This window comes from Sapajus apella, unplaced genomic scaffold (assembly GCF_009761245.1).
Source record: "Sapajus apella isolate SASKATOON/1434 unplaced genomic scaffold, GSC_monkey_1.0 scaffold25, whole genome shotgun sequence".
In the NCBI taxonomy this organism is placed as follows: domain Eukaryota; kingdom Metazoa; phylum Chordata; class Mammalia; order Primates; family Cebidae; genus Sapajus; species Sapajus apella.
Window position 1 is genome coordinate 6849970 of NW_022436965.1, and position 20817 is coordinate 6870786.

The window sequence follows — 20817 nt, forward strand, 5'->3', positions numbered from 1 at the left end:
GTGTGTGTATATATATGTATGTACACCCTCACATTTCAGGTAATGAGAGGCAATAAATTATCTTCAATAACCATACCAGCACCCTCTATATTTCTGTCCCTGGGAGCACCAATGACCAAGAGCCAGAACTGGCTTCTACCTGGGAACTTACTCTATACTGGGGGGTAACGTTGGTGGGGGAACTGGTGGTGATGTTGGGAGTCATGTGAAGGTGATTGGTTCTCTGTGTTGCTACTGCATTACAATTGTTTATTATAGAATTCCGTTTATTTATTAGGAAACTGTCACAGAGGCCTAACACTGGCAAAGACCACAGACTTTAAAAATAGGAGTTCATTTCTTCTTAAGAAAGCCTGAGCTACTACAGTGGCCTTGTTCCACAAAGTATTCAGAGTCCCAGGCTTCCTGTGTATTGCTTCTCATTCTCCACGAGGAACTGCCCTTAATTGTGCAGTCCCAGGTGTCTCACCAACTCAGATGCATTTCAGCCAGCAAGGCAGAAACAGCAGGGAGAGCTCTCCCTGTCCCTTGAAGGGTGTAATCCAGAAGCTGAATACAGCACTTCCATGCAAATCCCGTTAGCCAGAACTTAGTCACTGTAAGGGAGGCTCAGAATGTCATCTTTATTCTCTGTGGGCATGCAGTCTAATTTTCACCCTCTAGTAGAAGGAAAAAACAGAGAGGCACTGAACAGTCTCAGCCTCAGTCTCTGTGAAAGGAGAGGCAAAGCCAGACTGAAGTCTTTTGTGAACCACTAGGAAAGCATTTCTGGCGGGGCTTGTAGATTTTTGAGAAAGACAAGTCAGTAGGAAGGAAAGTTATTTCTCTCATTTCACCCTACACTTGCCTCAGGAGGACACAATTCACAAGAGCGGTTCAACAGGAAGATACATGGCCTCTGACAGAGCAAAGCTTTGTTAGGATAATTCAGACTTTCCTGACAGAATTTGGGTCCCATTATCAGTGTGCCAGAAATGTGTCACTTAACCACTAGCAAAAATAGGTTCACAAACCAAGAAGATGGTGAATAAGCTCACTGTGGCGATATAACTGAGGGAGGAAAAGATGGTGCAAAGATCCCAGGCAGCTGAGGAAGTGGCTAGCAGATGAGAATGTTAATACAAATTCAGGCTACAATTCACACATCAGACTGTCCGTAAAGTCATAGGCATCCCACTTATCAGTTGCAGATTTGCTAAGAATGAGAATATTTGATAGCAGTGGATCTGGCTGATGTCCCCCCTCTGGCTGCTAGAGCAATTTAGACCCTTTGCCCTGGCATAGGCATTTTGTAGACCTTGTGTCCAGGCAAAAGCAATCCTCATAAGGGTTAGAAGTTGTTTTGCAAAGATTCCTGTGTCAGTGTTAATGGAAACTGCTTCTTACAGTTGGTCGGTGATTTGCTCTGACTTCTCCAGGATGGGAAGCAGAGTCAGGGCCTTTCTGAGTCCTTCGAGTGCCGGTCCCTTTCCTTCAGAGATTGAAAGTGAGATATTAACAATTACACGAATGGCACTGCCTAACGAAGTCCACCTTTATAGTCACTGCACAAAGCGTTATTATGAGCCCATGCTTGAAATTATTATGATACATGGTCTGAAACCAATACCTAGATATTTGGGCAGGAAGAGTGATTCAGGCTAGGCAGGAATTTTTCAGCTCTACCCTGTGCTTGGCCTGTTCACCAGGTCTTTGTGTGTTACTGATCAGACTTTGCAAAGGCTTTTTTAGAACACTGAAAGCAGGTGCATACACCCAAGTTGTTCGGTGACTCATTTGGGAAGAGGAGAAATACAAAAGGAAAGAGAAAGGATCAACCCTCAAGTGTTTCCTTCTGTGCCAGGCACCATGTTAGTTGGAAGTTAAGAGTTTGATGTGTGAAAACACAACTAATAGTCATGAAGCAGTGAAAGCTAAGGGCCAGATTGGCGGTGCAGACCATGAACAGCACAGGGGTCAAGGCAGGAAAGGTGCACTGTTGTTTTGGGGGGATGAAAGGTATTTCTTGACAACTATGAATTTTAAGGTAATATTGTACTTATCTCTAAATATCTTTGAGAGAAACATGAATGAGCCTGGGAGTCAAGGGCAGCCCGAGGAGTGTCTCTAGGCTCTTCCTTCCTTAGTTCCAAAGCAAAGTACTTTCCCTCTTTTTTCATGAAAGATGATTGGTATTCTTTAGTTCTTACGCTCTGAGCTCCCTAGCTGTGTCTCATCGATGTCCCAGGCAGGATCGTAGAACTGCAAACCTTGGTCCTAAATCTTTCACCCCAGACTCTAGCCATTGCCCTGTGTGGGTGATGAGGGGCAATCCAAGTGTTCTGGTGAGCAGGAACTGGCCACCCTTCTAGCCCAAGAAGAGAGTGCATGGTCACAGGCGAGTCTCTGTGGCTGGAATGAGGCCAGGGTCAAGAGTTCACCTCCCATTGTGGCCAGGGATCTGGGCTGTGTATTATTGCCACAGGAACCATCCCGGCGCCAGCCGGTCATCTTCCAAATGCCTGATGTGAGTCAAAAGAGGCAACTGATATGGGCAATGAGCAGACAGATCTTCCTCCTGGACACCACTGGTGGTGATCAAAATTGTCTTCATGTGGAGGGATGGCAATCTCCTAGTGACTAATGATCTTGAAACTGAGCTTCCAAATCCTGGGTGGATAGAAAGCACTTGGCATTGGCTGTTTAGGGACAAAGATTTGGCACTAATGACTTACTGGGTGACCTTGGGCAAGTGACAGGCTGAGTCTGATTTTTCATCACCAAGGGTAGGGATAATTATATCAATCTGCAATGTTAAGGTACTATGTGAGTACAAGAAAATGTTTTATATGTTTATAAGAAAAACAAAGTCCTTCAAAATGTAGCGTAATTCACTTTTATTTTTCAAAAGAAAAATTGTTTTCCCCAGAAGCAGCTTTCACTGAGAGTGCAGACTCTTTCATAGACTTTATCTAATTATTAACATTTTTTCTTTTAAATTTTATTTTATCAAACTGCCCATGCACATAAATGAAAGTGTTCACATAGTTACCCGTGGTTTATTAAGAAATGAATAGTCCCCTGCCTACCTTGCACCATTTCTGTCTTCCAGAGGCAACTACTTTCACCTCTTTTAAATGACCATATGGTATAATATTTACATCCATGTTAAATAATATGCATGTATTGCTACTTCTTGATTTTCTGGCTTTACCGTAGGCATTATTTATTGATTCTCCACTACAGACACTGAGGAGTCAGCTCTCTTTCTGCCTTTTGCCCTCTGCATGCAAACACATTCTTCTCATCACTGTTCTCCCAATGTAATTTCAAACCCATCGATGGTCAGTGTTCTTGTTGTTGTAATCATGGAAGCCTAACTCCAAGTGCAGCCATTTATATGCTATGATTACTTCTCCTGTGCTTTTAATTTCCTTTAGAAGCTATTCCTTTAATAATTGCCTTTTTTTACTTAGCTTTGTTATTACTAGTAAGATCCAAAACTAATCACTAATTACCTCAGACTCCTCTCAGAATGTTCAGATTTGTCAGATGTCCTTTTTTGCATGTTTGTGAAGATGTCTGTCCTGAAGCCTTCTAATATATTCTAATCTGAGTGGTGCTGCAGCTGTCAATCTAAGGCTTCTTTTTCTTCTCTTACACACTGACTCTCCTGTTAATGTTGTTTGTAATCTTTCTTACTAGTTATACTTGTCCTCCTCTTCTTCCTCCTCCTCCTCCTCTTCCTTCCTTTCCTCCTCATCCTTCTCCCACATCATCCAGTAACTTTCCGAGAAAATATGATGGCAAGTAAATATATTATGGTCTTGCATGCCTAAAAATGCCTTCTTTGTACCCTCACATTTGATTGATAGTTTGGATAGGTATCACACCATTTTTTTATGGAAGCCGCAGAAAGTTAAATGGTAAAATTGCTTGACTAATTAGGAGAGATGCAACTTTAATATCTTTTTCCTTCCACTTCCTGAATTCATCATGACTTTGAAGCTTCCCAGAAGCATTCATGTGGGCAAACAGCAGAGCTGATGAGTTTGCTTGGTGAAGGCAAGAGAAGGAACAGTGCTTGGTAGACCAGCCTTGATTCAAGCCAGATTCAGTAAAAGCAGAGAATAAAGGTTCTTTTCTTTTCTTGTTCCTCTCTGTTAATGCCATGAGACAGCTTCACCTGATTTGGCAGATGATGTAGCTGACTGGAGGAAATTTAATCTGCATAAAGCAGATAATTCCCTCTCAGGAAATCACTGGCGATTATAACAATTAACAAATCAGAGGTTTGGATACATGGACCAGTGCTTGGCAGAGCCTTTCACTAAGCAATTTTTTCATTGGTCAGGAGTGTCAATTGTTGATCAATGACCTATATGAGACCATCCTGATGCCTATATTTCTAGCTTTCTGGTTGAACACAGATGACTTAGAACCACAAGTTATCAGATAGGGCTATGAAGACCAATTTGAATATGAGAAGGGTTTTGCATGCATATTTCTGGTATTCCCACACTACAGGTTCTTAACAGCACATTCTGAAATGCAAATTCTTTTGTCTATATATGAACTGATTTTGGAAGTTTCATGTCTGTTGGTTGGCCCCAGATCCATGCTTGCTAAGGGAAGAAATAAAACCAAGGAGAATCATGGAGAATTTTAGATTTCCTTTGTTTTTTCATTTTTTGTTCTGTATATGCCTAGATTTAGCTTTAATAATCTGTCAGCCTGACAGAATTTTCCTGTTTGCTTTCATATCAAATGTGGATTTCATTCCTCATTTTCTCGTTATTTCCTGTAGGTGGATTACAGTGTTCCATTCTGCTCTCTGGAATGGGAATTCCTTGCCTTTCTTTTGATCCTTCATGCCTTTTGTGTTCATTCCAGGCCATGAGTTTGCCTTTTCTTCAGAGAGAAAAAATCAATTTCCTCTGGGCTAAAGAATGGCCTAGTGTTTTTATTAGTCCCCAATGTCTGTTTTTCTTTTTTATAAAGTAGCATTTTCGAGGTCTATAGACATCCCTGAAACAACCACTTATTTAATTGCAGTATCAAACTCAGCATCAGACACAGTTCAGGTTCCTTCTCCTCACTTGTCACTCAGCAGTGTTTTCTGATTGTCGGCTTTGCCCCTCTCTTGGATCCTCAGGCATCCAGATGTACCTCTGCAACAGAGAGCACTATGGCTACCTGCCCATCCCTCTGAAGCCCCACCAGACGCTGCAGGAGGACATCGAGAACCTCATCCACGTGCAGATTGAAGCAATGAGTGAGTGACCCAGAGCAGGGGGGATGGCTCTTATTCCATTGCCACAGTGACCACACCAGCCTCTTCCCTCCTCTTCCAGGATTAGAATCTCACAGCCCTCAGTGTCTCCTGGCTGAATACATAGCTATTTATTTGTTCATTCTTTCCTAAACTTTTCCTATGGGAAATATGACTATGACAAAGTCTTTGCCCTCTGGGAGCTTCCCATCCTAGAGGAGAGCTGGGTACAAAGTAAATACTTTCCAAAGGATCTGATAAGTGCTATCATAGTGTTTTTTGGTGTGGACTTAAACTAACTTGGCTACTTTCTAATTAAATGACTTTGAGCAAGTACTAGCCTTAGTTGTAAAATGGAAATAATGAAAACTTCCAGGGTTTGGGGGCACATTCATCATGGTATATGTAAAAAGTGTAATACAGACACAGTAATGAGGACTTCAACTTAGTAGTAGCTCATGATGTAACAGATACCACTGTTACATCATAAAATGCTAAGCACTTTTTGTACATTGTCTCATTAATCCTTGCAACAACTCAATGAAGGGGTTTTATTATGCCCATATTAAAGATGAAAAAAAATGAAGTGTTGTTTTAAGTAACTTGCCCTAGATCATTCTGCTAAACAAATGACAGATTGGGATTTGAACACATCTTGCTATCTCCAAAGTTCATGTCCTTCAACACTATTGTTATTGCCTCTGGGTCTGGCATGATATATGTATTGCTGTGCTCTGTTATCAGTAGCTATGCTTTTTATTATGTGTGATGTACAATGGTGGCTAAAAGAGAAAGCAACCAATCTACCTAACCTAGAGGAAGATGTTGGAAATGTCTTTCCAAAGCGGGGACCATTTTCTGTTATTGATCAGTAGAGCATAGGAGGTGTGTATGTGAGCAGTGGAGGTGGGAAGGGAGGAACAGCAGGAACCGAAGCTAGAGGGTGGACAGGAGCCCCATCAGGAGACTCTAATGTATAAGAAGCTGTTTGGGCTTTAGCTGCAAGGATAGGAGCTCTCAAAAAGATTTTAGCACAGAAATGTCAAGTTGAATTTGGATTTAGAAAGGTCACTCTAGTGGCAAGAGAAGTGTAGGTGGAGCATCCATGGGCAGTGGCTGCTGGTCTCAGGTCAGAGGTGAAGAGATATTTCATGGCTACTGGGCAAAAGGTGGTGAGGACCTGGGCTAGAGCAGTAGCAGTGAAAATGAAGAGGAATGAAGAGAAGCTCAGGACATAAGCTTGAAAGGACCTAGCCAAATGTTGGTTGTAGGTGGGTAAGCAAAAGGGAGGCATACAGAAAACTCCCAAGATCTGTCTTGAGTGTCTGAGGGTGATTTTAGGAACTTTAAATGGAATAGGACATGTAGAATAAAGGAGAGTTTTGAAGAGAGAGACTGTGGCTGGGCACTGTGGCTCATGCCTGTGATCCCAGCACTTTGGGAGGCCAAGGCAGGTGGATCACCTGAGGTCAGGAGTTCGAGATCAGCCTGGCCAACATGGTGAAACCCTGTCTCTACTAAAAATACAAAAATAAGCCAGGTGTGGCGGTGCACATCTGTATTCCCAGCTATGCAGGAGGCTGAGGCAGGAGAATTGCTCAAACCCAGGAGGCAGAGGTTGCAGTAAGCTGAGATCATGCCATTGCACTCCAGCCTGAGTGACAAAGCGAGACTCTGTCTCAAAAAAAAAAAAAAAGGAAAAGAAAAAAGAGATCATGAGTTTATTTTTAGATCCATTGAGTTGTCTATGAGTATCTATTTCCCATTCTCTTGCTCCTAAATTCCTTTTTTATCATGTTAGTCTCAGGACCTAGCACATTGTCTGTCACCTGGTAGATGCCTAGAAAATATTCGTTGAATGACTGAATGAATGATGATGAAATGACTGAATAAGGAGCTAGTTCACTATGACAGTATTTCTTGAACCAGTCCTCAGGAATCTCCTTTGTGGATTTCTTTAACACATACTTTTCCTGCCGCTTTGCCTATGTTCTAGGCCCTACAGGATATGAGTAGCATCTTATTGCTTTGTATTCCAAGCACCTATCACAGTGCCTTGAATGTAGTTGTTACCAAAAAAATATCTGCTAAATGCAAGAACAGATGAGCAAATGAATGAATGAAAACTGTATTGACAAGAGCACTACCCCAAAGCCAGAACAATGGGCTTGAACTTAGGCACTGTCACTTATGAAGAGAGAATCACCTTTCAGGACTTTAGTTCCTTCATCTATAGAGTGGTTTTGTAGGCTTGAGATGAGAAAATAAAGTAATGTGTCAACTCCATAAAATAGTGAGGTGTTGCTATTATTATGACTCCGTGTAGCTCTCGATAAAGTGCTGTCCCTTATCATCCCTGTTTCATGGCTATCGGTCTTGACTCCCAAGTAGGGAGAGTCTCTCTGGCCTCAGAGAGAGACCAGCCAGGGCCTTATGTTCTCTTGTTTTCTCCCACAGGGCTGAGAGTACAAGTTCTCAGTACATAGAAATGCATACGTGGTCAATAAAGAATTTGATGATTGCCAATTACAAATATGCACAACCCCATGCTAGCCAGGTAGAGTTCATTTGAGAAGAACCTGTAAATTATGGCTATCATTGATCTCCCAACACATGCCACCTCTAGTGCTAAGCACTTTACATATCGCATTTATTTTTATACTTACCTCCTTCTCTGAATTTTAAAAACATAGAGCATAATCAAATAAGAAAATGTTGAAAAATAAAATTTTGAGGGGTATAATGGAGAAATATGGTTTGGAGGTCCATGTAAGATTAATAAAATGTTGGTAATGGCAAAATCCTATCAGTCAAGTAGCCTTCTCTAATAAAAAATTAACTAAATGTTAGAAACACTTTGCATGGTACCTGGAACCCAATGAGCAGTAAATAAATGGCTGCTAATTGTGTTATTAGACTATATTGATTGAAGAATAGGAATGGGGTGTCTAATATTTTGGCCTCCCTGGGCCATACTGGAAGAAGAAAAATTGCCTTGGGCCACACATAAAATATACTAACACTAACAATAGATGATGAGCTAAAAAAAAAAAATCTCATAATATTTTAAGAAAGTTTACAAATTTGTATTGGGTCACATTCAGAGCCCTCCTGGGCCACATATGGCCTGCAGGCCACAGGTTGGACAAGCTTGCATTAGAAAATGCATTTTATTCATGAGCAAACATAGAATGCCTATAATGTATGAGTCGTCTGTGAAGATACTGGGATTCAAAACATTTTATGATCGATTTTCTGTCTTCAGGTACTTACGATTTAATAGGAGAAACAAGATAGATGTTTAAAAAACAGCAACAATGCAGTATAGCATTTTGAGAAAGGAGAAAATAATAAGCAATCAAAATTTGGAATAGAGAGAGATTGCTGTGACTTGTGTGATCCAGGAGAGCCTCAAGTCCTAATGATTCTTAAGCTAAGCTTGGGTAAAAGTGTAGAATTTAAACAAGAGGAGTGGTATGGTGAGGACACTACAGTCAGAGGAAAAAGACTGAGAAAAGACAAAGTAATCTCACTCTGAAGGAAAGCTGACTTAAAACAGTAGGCAGAAATAAAGTGTGGTAGGGTGGGGTGGCTTCATTGCTGTGGTCCTTGAATGCTCAACTAAAGAAGAAGGCCCATCCTAAGGAGCCAACGAAGGTGTTAGAAGAGAGAATCAGGCTGTAAGCATTTATTCAAACCACACCGTACCTTGTACAAATTGTTCAAGATACTGGGCAGACAGCAGTGAACAAAATAGGCAGACGCCCTGCCATTAGGGAACTTATATTCTAACACAGAGAGTTAGACAACAGACAATATATCTAGGAAGCAGACACATGAATATTTGGGAGAAGAATATCCGAAGTGGAGTGAACAGGACATGTAAAGGCTGTTAGACAGGAAAAGCTTGGGGTGTTCCAGGGACTAAAAGCCAGCGTGGTTGGGGTATAGAGAATGAGTTGGATCAAGGGAGATGAGATCATGGAAGAAGAAATTTCCAGATCATGCAGAACATTCTGGCCATGGTAAGGAATTTAGATTTTGCTCAAAGAGTAATGGGAATCTGTGGAAGGGTAGGGGGTGGGGTCGGGGGGCGACCTGATGTGACTTGTGCATCTACAAGTATCGTTTGGGTTGTGGTGTGGATACCAGAGTGTAGGGGATCAGTACCTCTCTCCTGGTGAGACATGATGGTAATTGGGATGTGAGCTATAGCAGGGAGGTAATGAGAAACAGACAGATTGAAGATATATTTTGGTGGTGGAGCCAATAGGACTTACAGAGACCTGGATGCAGTCCATGAAGGAAAGAAAGGAATCAAGAATAGTCCAGGATTTTAGCCTAATATACCATTTACTGAGATGGGAAAGACTTTATGGAAAAAGACTGGAAAGTGGGGAGGTAGTTTTGGCTATGGAAGCTTAAGATATTTATTAGACATTTAAATAGAAAAGTCAGAAGATAATTGGATATGTGAGTCTGGAGTTCAGGGAAGAGACTCCAGCTAGAGACAGACATTTGAGAATCATCAGCATCAAAAGGATCTCTGAAACCATGGAACAGTGTGGACTCATGTAGCAAAAGTACATGGGACGAGAAGAGGACAGATCCCTGGGGAAGACAAACAGCCAGAGAGCTGAGAGGAAAAATTGAGAAGTGTTCAAGAAAGAGCCAAGATGCTGCTAAGAAGCCAAGGAAAATGAGGAGAAAGAATTATTCACTGGTTCTGTCAAGATAGAGGTCTCTGTGATGTCCTTGATAAGGACCACGTCAGTGCAATGATGAGGACACAAATCCATTCAAGTGGACTGAAGAGAAGCCAATGGGGAGATAAGAAAACTGAATCATGTTGGGATGGGGAATGGAGAAATCACATGGAGGCTGTTGGGGATGAGAAGTCAAGGGAAAGGGTTTCCTGGTTGGGTTTGGTTAGTCTGTTTGTACCTTTTATTTTTTTTTAAATGGAAATGTAATGGTATGCTTGTATGCTAATCACAGGTATCCAATATATAAGGAGATCTTGATGATGTAGAAGAGATGGTAACTGTAAGACAAAAGCAAGACAGTTTTTGTCCTAGCTTGTAGTCCAGGACAATATTGGAAAGGCTGTACTAGATAGAAACTTCATCTACTGTGGCAGATTGGATGGCAGAATGCATCTGTACACATGCGGTTTGGTTGGTGGACTTAAGGTAGATTGAAAAGGTAGATCTAATTTGATTTTGAATGTTTTCTTTCTGAAGTATAGAGTCCAGTCATGAGCTAGACAGAGATTTTGTAGATTTCAGGAGAGAAGGCATAAGATGCAATCCCTCAGAGAGTGGGAAAATAAGTTTACTATGGGAGGACAGTTACATAACTTGGTGGTGTCAAGGGCCAATTTGACATCTGTGGTTGTAGCTTTGAAGTGACTCGGTCAACACAATTGTGTATGTTTCTCACAGTAGTCCTCTTGATGCTGAGTAAGTGGGCAACCGGGTTTAACCAGGATTAGCGTTTTATCAGGCATCAGTGGATGAGAATTGAAAATGTTGTGAAAAGCATGGTCAGGGAGTTTCAGAATTGTAGACTGGAGATTTAGAAATCAGAGTGGAAGGATTTGAGTGAGGTGGGAGAAGGGTTATGACAGCCACAACTAACACTTATTCAAAGCCTTTTGCCCATCTGTTTTCATGCGGTAACTCATTTAGTACATTAGAAGCTGTACAGAGAATTTGGGGATGTGCTTCCTTTGGGAGATGAGTGACAGGAGACCAGATCTTGTAGAGATGCTAGATTTAAATGGTTTATAAACATGAGGAGATTGCTCTTGCAAATTACAGCGTAAGGTGATAGGAAGTCTCAGGTACCTGTTCTCAATATTGACATTTTGAGGCAACAGCACATCATCTGAAAAGTACTAAGATAATTGGATTTGAAGTCAAATGTAAAACTGAGTTCCAGCTCTGCTAATCACTCAGTATTTGAACTTGGACAAGTCTACATCTGGGTTGGTCTCAGTTCCTTTATTTGTAAAAACAATCACCACAGAAAGTGAAGGTAAAATTACATGGCGACTCTGAAAACTCCTAACAAGCTGTTAAGCCCTTAACTGTAGTGTTGAGTGTGCCGGTTATGGTTGAGAACAGAGCTGTGCGGAGGAAGAGTATTTTGACAACAATGTGAATGATTGATTAGAACAGAAAAGACTGAGAGCATGTGAGTGTTTGAAAAAAATAAAACACAGCCCAGGCACAGTGGGTAAGGACCCAAGCTAAGCTGCAGCAATGGAAGAAGTTTAGGAGAAATTATAGAGAAGAAGCGTTAGGATTTGATCCAAGTACAATCTATCAAGTACTTTTCCAGACACAACTGGGCTTAAATAACTTAAATGAGCTACCCTGGACCCAGCCCAGTTGCCTGGTTGGCTAGTACCAGTGGCCAGCAAGGACTAGCTCTGGGGGTGATGTGGAGTGTGAATTAAGAGCTCTGGCGAAGGAGCTCAGACCTGTGTTCAAATACCAGCTCTATCAGCTCTGTGATCTTGGGCAAGTTATTTAACGTTTGTTTCCTTGTCTGTAAAATAGAGACATTCATACATATCCCATGGTACATGTGAACATTAAATATATGTCAAATGTCACTCACAGAACTCTGGGTTCTGTGAGTGATAAGATCTCTGTAACAATGGCTATAATTATTCACATTGGAGCCTGCAACTATCCAGAAAGCAGTGAAGCCTATTCTCCCAAGTGGTAGTACAAGGGAAGGATTATTTCCAGGAAGGGATTTAATGACAGACCAGATCAATTATGAATGATGGAGTCAGAAATGACCACAAACAGAAGCCAGGATATACCTAATCTTCAAGTCTGTTGTCAGCAAAGACACATCCTTCTCCACCGAGACTAAGTTTCTTAGGTCCAATTAAACTGTATCACATTTGTTTTCCTCTATGGCTTACTGCTGCCTTCAGTGGCAAAACCCAAGCACACTTCTCGGATATTTTTGCTCAATGATGACTTTCAGGAGCCAACCACTTGTGGCTTTTGTGCAACACTTGTCCTGTGCATGCAATGACTGCCTAAGTTTGATGGAAACAAAGTGGCTAAAAGCAGTCTCTTTGGCTGAAACCTTAAAGCCACATAGGCCATGTGAGTCCAAAGGAGAGGAGCAGCCTAGAACAGGTAACTCAAAGTGTAGCATCCTCTCAAGTCTTAGGCTCCAGGAGGGAAAGCTAGATAGCTTCTTAGACAATATCGTGAACAAGAGGAAGCTGGTACATTAAGCTTCTTTCTCTTAAAAACCTAACCCTGTATGTGGTGTACCCTCCCTGTTGATTTTAAAAGAAACTAATAAGGAGTGGAGTGGAGCAGAAAGGACCAGACTATTCTGGGCTGCTCTTGGGAAGAGAAACACACGCCCTGCATGCTCACAGAAATGTGACTGTGTCAAGTTTGAAGTAATGAGACCAACTCTTGTGTTTGGCCTAAGAACTCTGTCTAACTATGTTCTAGAATTTCACATCATCTGCCAATAAATAAAATTGGATGTCAGGGTTTCTGTGTAATATCTCAATGAAGCTAAACAGATCATACCCTTTGGACAGTATCTCAGGATGGGCAAAGTTATGCTAGAATATAAAAATCTGATGGGCTTCATACAACAATGGCTTATTTATTGCCATCCAAGTCTGCAGAGCTGGTGTCTTTCCTGGGAGCTGCCCTCCATGTGTTGATGCGGCATTCCAGGCTGTTTCCAATTCGCAGCTGCTCCATATCCACATATGCAGCTATGAGCTTGGTGGTGGGACAGGGACAAGGTGGGGGGAGCTCTTGGAGACTGGAGCAGCAGCACTGCACTGTAAACTTTCCCCAGAAAGTCACATAGCCCTGAGTAACTTCAAGGGCAAGAGAATGTATTCCTCTTCTGTGCCTGGAATAGAGGTTACAGTAGTAATGGCCATCACCCATAGTTCTTTCAACAACCCAGTTACCAGCTCTCATTTTAAATTTTCTTTGTATTATCCCTTTAAGGAAAATCAGAAGAGGACTTTGAATTTGTGTAATACTAAAAATTCTTCAAGGACTTTTCAGATTTCTTAACCGATATTACTTCCAATCTTTAAAATACATAGTTTGCAAAGGAAGCTTTTTTAGAGTATTGAATAAATAAAACTTTCATTGCTTAAGAAACAATGTCACTCCCAGCTGGAATCTTCCCATTATCCCTGTCCCAAGTTCTGGGATGTGGGCCAGCACTCCATGGTAAGATCCCGTTAAAGCAAAGGACCTTTTGCGCACCTGCAGCTAAACCTGCCCGGGTAAGATAAAAATAGTCCCACAGTTTGGCAATTTTAAACGTAGAGAAAAAGTGTTTTTCAGTAAAATTTCTAGCCTATTGCTGAGCTCTTTCATCATGGGTCATAGTAACAGCTATGAATTGTTGAGCATTTACTATGATAAAATGGTGAGTGGTTTGCATGCAGGTCTCATTTAAATTTTATAATAGAGATACACTTTTATTATCCCAATTTTACACCAAAGAAATGAACTTAACAAGGTCCCCTAATTCCCCTACTCCTTCACAAACCAAGATTTGGACCCAGATCATCTGACTCTGGAGCCCTTCCTCTTAACCATTATCCTAAACTGCCTCTTAAATATTCTTGAAATAAGTCTTAAGGGAAGTGGAGCAAATGTTGCAATCTCCATATAAACAAATGTTCTTGAATCCAGTGCCCTGACCAGCAGGGTTCCTATGTGGCTCCTCAGTCCTGGAGAACTGCTGCCATCATCCCTTGCTCTGTATTTCCAAGTTGTATTCCAGCCCTAGAGGTCAGGCATGCGGATGGAATTCTGATTTCTGACCCTTTCATTAACAAAGCACTCTGCATGTTTCTTGTGTCTTCCAGTTGATCGTCCTCCAATGGAACCCTCCCAGTATGTCTCAGTTGTCCCTAAATATCCAGACAAGATGGGATTTGATGAGGTAGGAAAGGTGTCGATATGTGTGTGCATGTGCATGTGTGGGCAGGCTTATGTGTCTGTTTTGGAACATGAGCCTGAGCTTGCATCTGAGACCTGGCAAGATTTGGCTTCGTTGCTGAAATGGCTCTGAGGTCTTGGGAAAACTACTTGGTTTTTGTTGTTCCTTAGTTACTTTATCTTAAAAATTGGAGGATCATGATAAAAGATAGTTGATCATTTACTCAGAAATAAATTACCATTTAGTAATGAAAGTAAATTGATATTTTCTAGGAGGAGATATTGCCATATTTTTAATCAACCGTTTAATCAAAGTTCAAGAGTAAGGTAGAGAGGATACATGTTTTAGATATGGAGGACTTTAACTTCATTCTGCCACATCGAGCAAGTGGGAACTGTTCTGGAACTTTCTCTGCTTTATTTTCTCTCTACTGTTCTTCCCTGGGAAAAGGTTGGAGAACAGGGTTGAGAGGACAAAGAAAGAAAGAAAATTGTTCTAAAATTCTGCCTTTCAGCAGGCAAGAACTTCATACTAATATTCTAAGGGTTGTATTTATTATTGAGTTTTAGTTGTATAAGGAATGAAGCAAACATATTAAGAGGTTTCTTCCCTGACAATGTGCACAACAGATACTTGGCAGGAATTGTGACTCCATGTCACCAACTCTCTCATGGGTCCCTCCTATGGCTGCCAAACAGTATTCAGAAGGAGCTTGGGGGTCTAGACACTAGGGCGGTGCCTTAGGAATCCACAAACTGAGAATTCTTCCATGGACTCTGGTTATGTTGCAGATCAGGCTTTGAGCTTGGTGCTCATCGCCACCGTTTAATCGAAGGAAGATGCCTTGTTTGTCACATGGTAACATATACATACATGTCCCCAAAGTACAGTCTTCTCAAAGGGATTTGACACTGGAACTGGGAATCAAGATTTCTCCCAAAAACTGATTTAGAGCTAGACCTAAGGAATGGGGAAAGAGTATTTCATGAATATTAAATGGAGAAGAGTTAACAGCTACTATGCTGTTTCCACAGAGGGTGGAATGAGAAGAGATGAACTACATGTAGTGAGGAATCAGACTCATTTGCAAATAGTTTTCAAAAATGATCAGGGTTACAGAGAAGGTTGTCCCACACCCAGAGTGGACCAGCTTCCACATGTAACTGTAGCTTTCCTTCCCTGCAGCCCTCTCTTGGTTCCCTAGGAGAAAGGACCCAAGTGTCCTTACATAGATTTATTTTTCCTCCTAAAAACATTCCTATGAGGACCAAACCAAAGCAAACAAAATAAGACAAAACGCAGATCTTCCAGTTCTGATCTTCCTTGGGCAGGACACAGTGTAAGGACCGGGTGACTCCTGGAGTCCTTCAGGAAAAAGCCAACTCCGTGAAGTGGCATGGGCTTGGAGACTCTACTTTCCTGAGTCTGTGGTAGTCACCTCCCTGTATGGAACAGATAGCATGGTAGAAAAAGGGCTTTTCAGGGGCCTTTCAATCCTCTTAGGACTCTGTGACCTCATTGGTGGTGTCTGGGCTGCATTTGGCTGTGAGGCTCTTTTTTCTGTTTACTGTTCACTAAGTATGAGCGAACCGTCTGTGTTTTTCCTTCGTGGCTACAGTTTTATTGCTCTTGTCCTGGCAGGGGCTGCAACTGGATTGTTATTTACTAAAAGTCTCCCCAGACTGGAGATCTCTGATTTGGGGGGCCTTTTTGGATGCATTTTTGTTGATTTTTTTGTTCTGTTTCTTCTGTTCTCCTACAGTGACCCCAGGTGGCTCCATGTTTATTCCTGGAAAATATCCTTTCCTTTCCATATCTGGAAAATTAGAGGATGAGACATGATCCGTCACAGTATGATTCTGACTAAAAGAACACAATCCATTAAGTTATAAAGTCCAAAGTAATGAGGCAAATAGAGTAACCACAGAATATTATGTTTTTTACAGAATAATTGCCCAGTTAGGTAAACAAGGAAGGTAGTAAAATTAGGATGCACTTAATCTACTTGGCCCTAAATCAGGTGGACAAGTTCTTCAAAGAGAACATCTTGCTCCTCTATCAGTTTCTATGACCAGGGATTTATAAATGGATATAAATGACAATATTATGCAAGGAAGGGTTGAGATTTTAGTTAGTGTAGCTTTCAATTCCAGTGAAACATATATATATGACTGCATTCAGAATGACATGTGAACCAAACCTTAACACGGTACAATCTGAACTCAAGACTGGTTCTAAGACAACGTTTCTCCTTTATTCTGGCCATAACAGAAAGCCTACTTTATTATAAAACACCATCTTAGACGTTTTAATCTGTACTGAATTTGAAAGACAAGTTTGTTCACCTTCTTATTTTTACAGAACTGGACCCAGAAACATTAATGTCTTCCTCAAAGTCACCCAGATGGTTAGTCAGGATGAAGTCACCACCACCTGACTTATTTCTATAGTTTCTGCTTTACTATGCTATGTGTCATCATTTCTCACTGGCAGATAAAGTCACTAGTTTAACATTTAAAGTGAGTTTCTTACTGCTTGTAGCAAAAGGACCTTATTAAAACATTGATTTTCCTGTAATGGCATTCACAAAGCTTTAGGTACTTTTGTGATTCATTAAATCTGGGAATAGTGAGGACATCTTCATTATCTGTAACTCTTGTTGTCCTTATAAAAAATGCGTTGGCTGTAAATGTGTACACTTATTTCTGGTTCTCTATTCTGTTCCATTGGTCTTTGTTTTGTCTGTTCTTATGTCAGTACCATGCTGTTTTGGTTACTATAGCTTTGTAGCATATTTTGAAGGCAGGTAGTATGCTGCCTCAAACTTTGTTCTTTTTGCTCAGAATAGCTTTGGCTATTCAGGATCTTTTGTGGTTCTATGAAAATTTTTGGATTTTTTTTCTTTTTCTATGATAAATATCATTTGTATTTTGGTAGGGATTGCATTGAATCTGTTTATCACTTTTGATAGTATGGACATTTTAGCAATATTAATTCTTTCAATCTATGAACATGAGATATCTTTCTATTTTTAATGTCCTTCCATTTCTTTTATGAGTGTTTTATAGTTTTCATTATACAGATCTTTAACTTCTTTGGTTAAATTTATTTCAAAGTATTATTAATTGTTTGTAGCTATCATAAATGGGATTTTTTTTCTATTTCTTTTTCAGATTCTTTGTTGTTAGCATATATAAATACTAAATTTTTGTTCGTTGATTTTGTATCATGTAACTTCACTGAAGCTGTTTATCAATTCTAATGGTTTTTTGGTGGAGTCTTTAGGTTTTTCTAAACATGGGATCATGTTGTTCTTTGACCTCTTAAAGAGCAGCTTTTTTAAACTTCCCTATTTCCAGAGAAGGGAGAACATATTTATCAATGAACATCAGAGAAACAAAGAAAGTTAAGTCACTACGAAGAGTTGAGCTTTGCAAATAATTCAGTTTGAATTAATATCATTTACCTTAAATAAACACTGGTCTGAGATAAAAACAAGTTTTCACCACAGTTCTTCCTATCCTTTCTACTTCTTCTTCTATCTAAAATACTTACTAAACTTTTTAAAAAGCCTAAAAGAAGACTTGAATAATTCATGTGTCTTTTCCCTTTTTCTTCTTGCATTAGATTTTCATGATAAACCTCAAACGCAGAAAGGACAGGCGGGACCGGATGCTGCGCACACTGTATGAGCAGGAGATTGAGGTCAAGATTGTCGAGGCTGTGGATGGAAAGTGAGTTGGATTTCTTCTCCCCTTGCAGATATAATTGGAGTGGGGATATGTCTTCTCTGACAGACAGTTAGTCCCGGGTGGGGCTCAAAGACACTTTGGTCATTAGAGGATAGTCCTGTTTTTAAAACAGCCATGTGCCGCCTATAGTAGCATTTAAGTTAATTTAAGCCTATATAGCAGGCATGAAATCCACTCACTAGCCAGTGGTCTTTGGTCTTCATTATACTGAAGACTCACATTGGATGTGATTGTCCCATCTCTGGGGGTTCTTGAAACAGTTGTGGTGTTCAGCTCTCTGTAGTGTAACAGAAGGAATGTGTTCAGAATTGTGTTCAGAGCTGAATTCGAGCATAAAGTGCTGAAACTAGGGCAACCTGAAGAAAATTGATGGAAAAATGCATAAAGGTCTACATGTCCTGTTGCATGAGATGCCTGCCACAGTCTACCTTCATTGATCATAGTGGCCACTTTTCCTGGAAACATGGCAGGAAAGTAACACAGATCTAGTTAGATCCCTTCTTTTTGTTTTATCTTGTTTGGCTTTGCCCTTGTATTTGACACCCTAAACTATTTCAAGGCATAGATTTTTACAAAATGTGCCTTTCCATATTATATGTTGGTTTTGAATATCAGTTCCTTTGTTTTCTATTTGCATAACCCCAACTAAGGAGTATGACTAGCAGCTGTTGAAGTTCTTATGACTCCCTTAGAGAATCTCATCAGTGTTTCTCAAAGTGTGACCTGGACACTCACATCAGAGTCCCCAGGGGTGGTTAAGGGGGCAGCTGCCTCAGTCCCATCTCACACCTACTGAATTATGCTCTATGAGGCTGGACCTAGGAACTGCATTTAAGAAGCCTCAAGGTGATTCTTGGATAGGATTGCCACATAAAATATTGGATAGCCAGTTAAATTTGTCCTAAACATCATGTAGGGGTTGGTTATACTAAAAAATTATTCATTATTTATCTGGAACTTAAATTTGACTGGGTGTTTTATGTTTTTAAATTCCTAAATCTGTCATCCCTATTCTTGGGTGCAGTAGAGTTTAGGAACCACTGCTTCAAATGCCTCCAAGAGCCTCAATCCCATTTGTAGGCCACATGGACCAGGGAAACTAGTTGAGTAGTGAGAATTCTATATATATTCTGGATGCAAGTCCTTTATCACATATGTCATTGTCAAATATTTTCTTCAAGTTTATGGATTATGGATTGTCACACTTTCATGATGGTGTACATTGAAGCAAAAGAGTTTTTCATTTTGATGAAGTCCAATTTATTTTTTGTTCTTGTTGCTAGTAATTTAGTTGTCATACCTAAGAATCCATTGTCAAGTTCAAAGCCATGAAGATTTAATTAATGAAGTTTTCTTCTGAGAGTTCTACAGTTTTATCTATTACATATCTCTGATCTATGTGGAGCTAATTTTTGTATATGGTATGAGGCAGGGATCCACATTCATTCTTTTACACATGGTTATCCATTTGTCTCTTCACCATTTGTTAAAAAAGACTCCTTTCCCTTGTCGAATTGTATTAGCACCACTGTAAAAAATCAGTTGCCCATAAATGTAAGGGTTTATTTCTGAACTCTCAATTTTATTTGATCCATATGTCTGTCCTTATGCCAGTACTATACTGTCTTGATGACTGTAGCTTTTTATGTAAGAAGTCCTTCAATTTTGTTATTCTTTTCAAGCTTGTCTTAGCTATTCTGGGTGCCTTGCATTTCCATATGAATTTTAGAATTAGCTTGTCAAGTTCCACAAAAAAAGAAAACAGCAGCTGGGATTTTGATAGGAATTGCATTGAGTCTGTATATCAACTGGGGGAATATTTCCATGTTAACAATATGAAGTCTTCTGATTCATAATCGTGATGTCTTTTTATTATTTAGATCTTCTTTAGTTCTTTGAATGATATTTTTTTATTTTCAGTATACAAGTCTTGCATTTATTTTGTTAAATATATTCCTAAGTATTTTGCTCTTTTGCTGCTATGGTAAATGGAACTGTTTCCTTAGCTTTATTTTCAGATTGTTCGTTGCTAAATGAATAAGAATACAATTGATTTTTGTATATTGATCCTGTATCCTGCAACTTTGCTAAACTCTTTTTATCAGTTCTAATAGTACTTTTTCCTTTGTGTGTGTATATTCCTTAGGATCTTCTACATACAAGACGATGTCATATGCAAGTTGAGATAGTGTTATATGTTCCTTTCAAACTAGGATACCATTATTTCTTCTTCATGTCTAGCTATCCTTGCTAGATCATCAAGTACAATGTTGAATAGAACTGGTGAGAGCAGAGTTTCTTGATTCGTTCCTGATCTTAGAGGGAAAGCATTTAGTCTGTCACTGCTAAGTATTATATTAAATGCGAGTTTTTCACAGATGGCCTTTATTGGGTTGAGGAAGTTCCCTTTTAGTCCTATTTTGTGACTTTTGTCTGTTAATATGGCACATTACTTTAATCAGTTTTTACATGTTAAAACAAACTTGCAACCCTGGTATAATCCTGGAATTATTAATATAGATAATAATCTATATTAATAAGTGATATTGGTCTGTTTTCTTATAATGTTTTCGGTTTTGTATCAAAATAATATTGGCTTCATAAAATCAGTGAGGATGTGTTTCTTCCTCTTCTCTTTTTTGGAAGTTTGTGAAGGATTTGTGTTAACAATTTTTAAACATTTGGCAGAATATCCTAGTGAAGTCATCTGGTTCTAGGCTTTTCTTTGTGGAAAGTAGTTTTATTACTAATTAAACTTACTTGCTTGTTATAGGTATATTTACACTTTCCATTTCTTCTTGAGTAAATTTTGGTAGTTTGTACCTTTCTATCAATTTGTCCATTTCA

At 39.9% G+C, this 20817-nt stretch overlaps 1 protein-coding gene across 4 annotated transcripts in view; it reads left to right on the top strand.

Moving 5' to 3' along the window:
* The window catches only part of COLGALT2 (collagen beta(1-O)galactosyltransferase 2), a 114510-nt gene that overhangs the window by 75878 nt on the left and 17815 nt on the right, over positions 1–20817 (top strand). For 3 of the 4 annotated variants that reach the window (XM_032291183.1, XM_032291179.1, XM_032291180.1), the window contains exons 6-8: positions 5135–5254; positions 14145–14221; positions 17846–17952. In XM_032291183.1, coding sequence (XP_032147074.1) covers positions 5135–5254; positions 14145–14221; positions 17846–17952 — 304 coding nt within the window. The remainder of the gene's footprint in view (positions 1–5134; positions 5255–14144; positions 14222–17845; positions 17953–20817) is intronic. The other variant, XM_032291181.1, reaches the window with a different exon arrangement.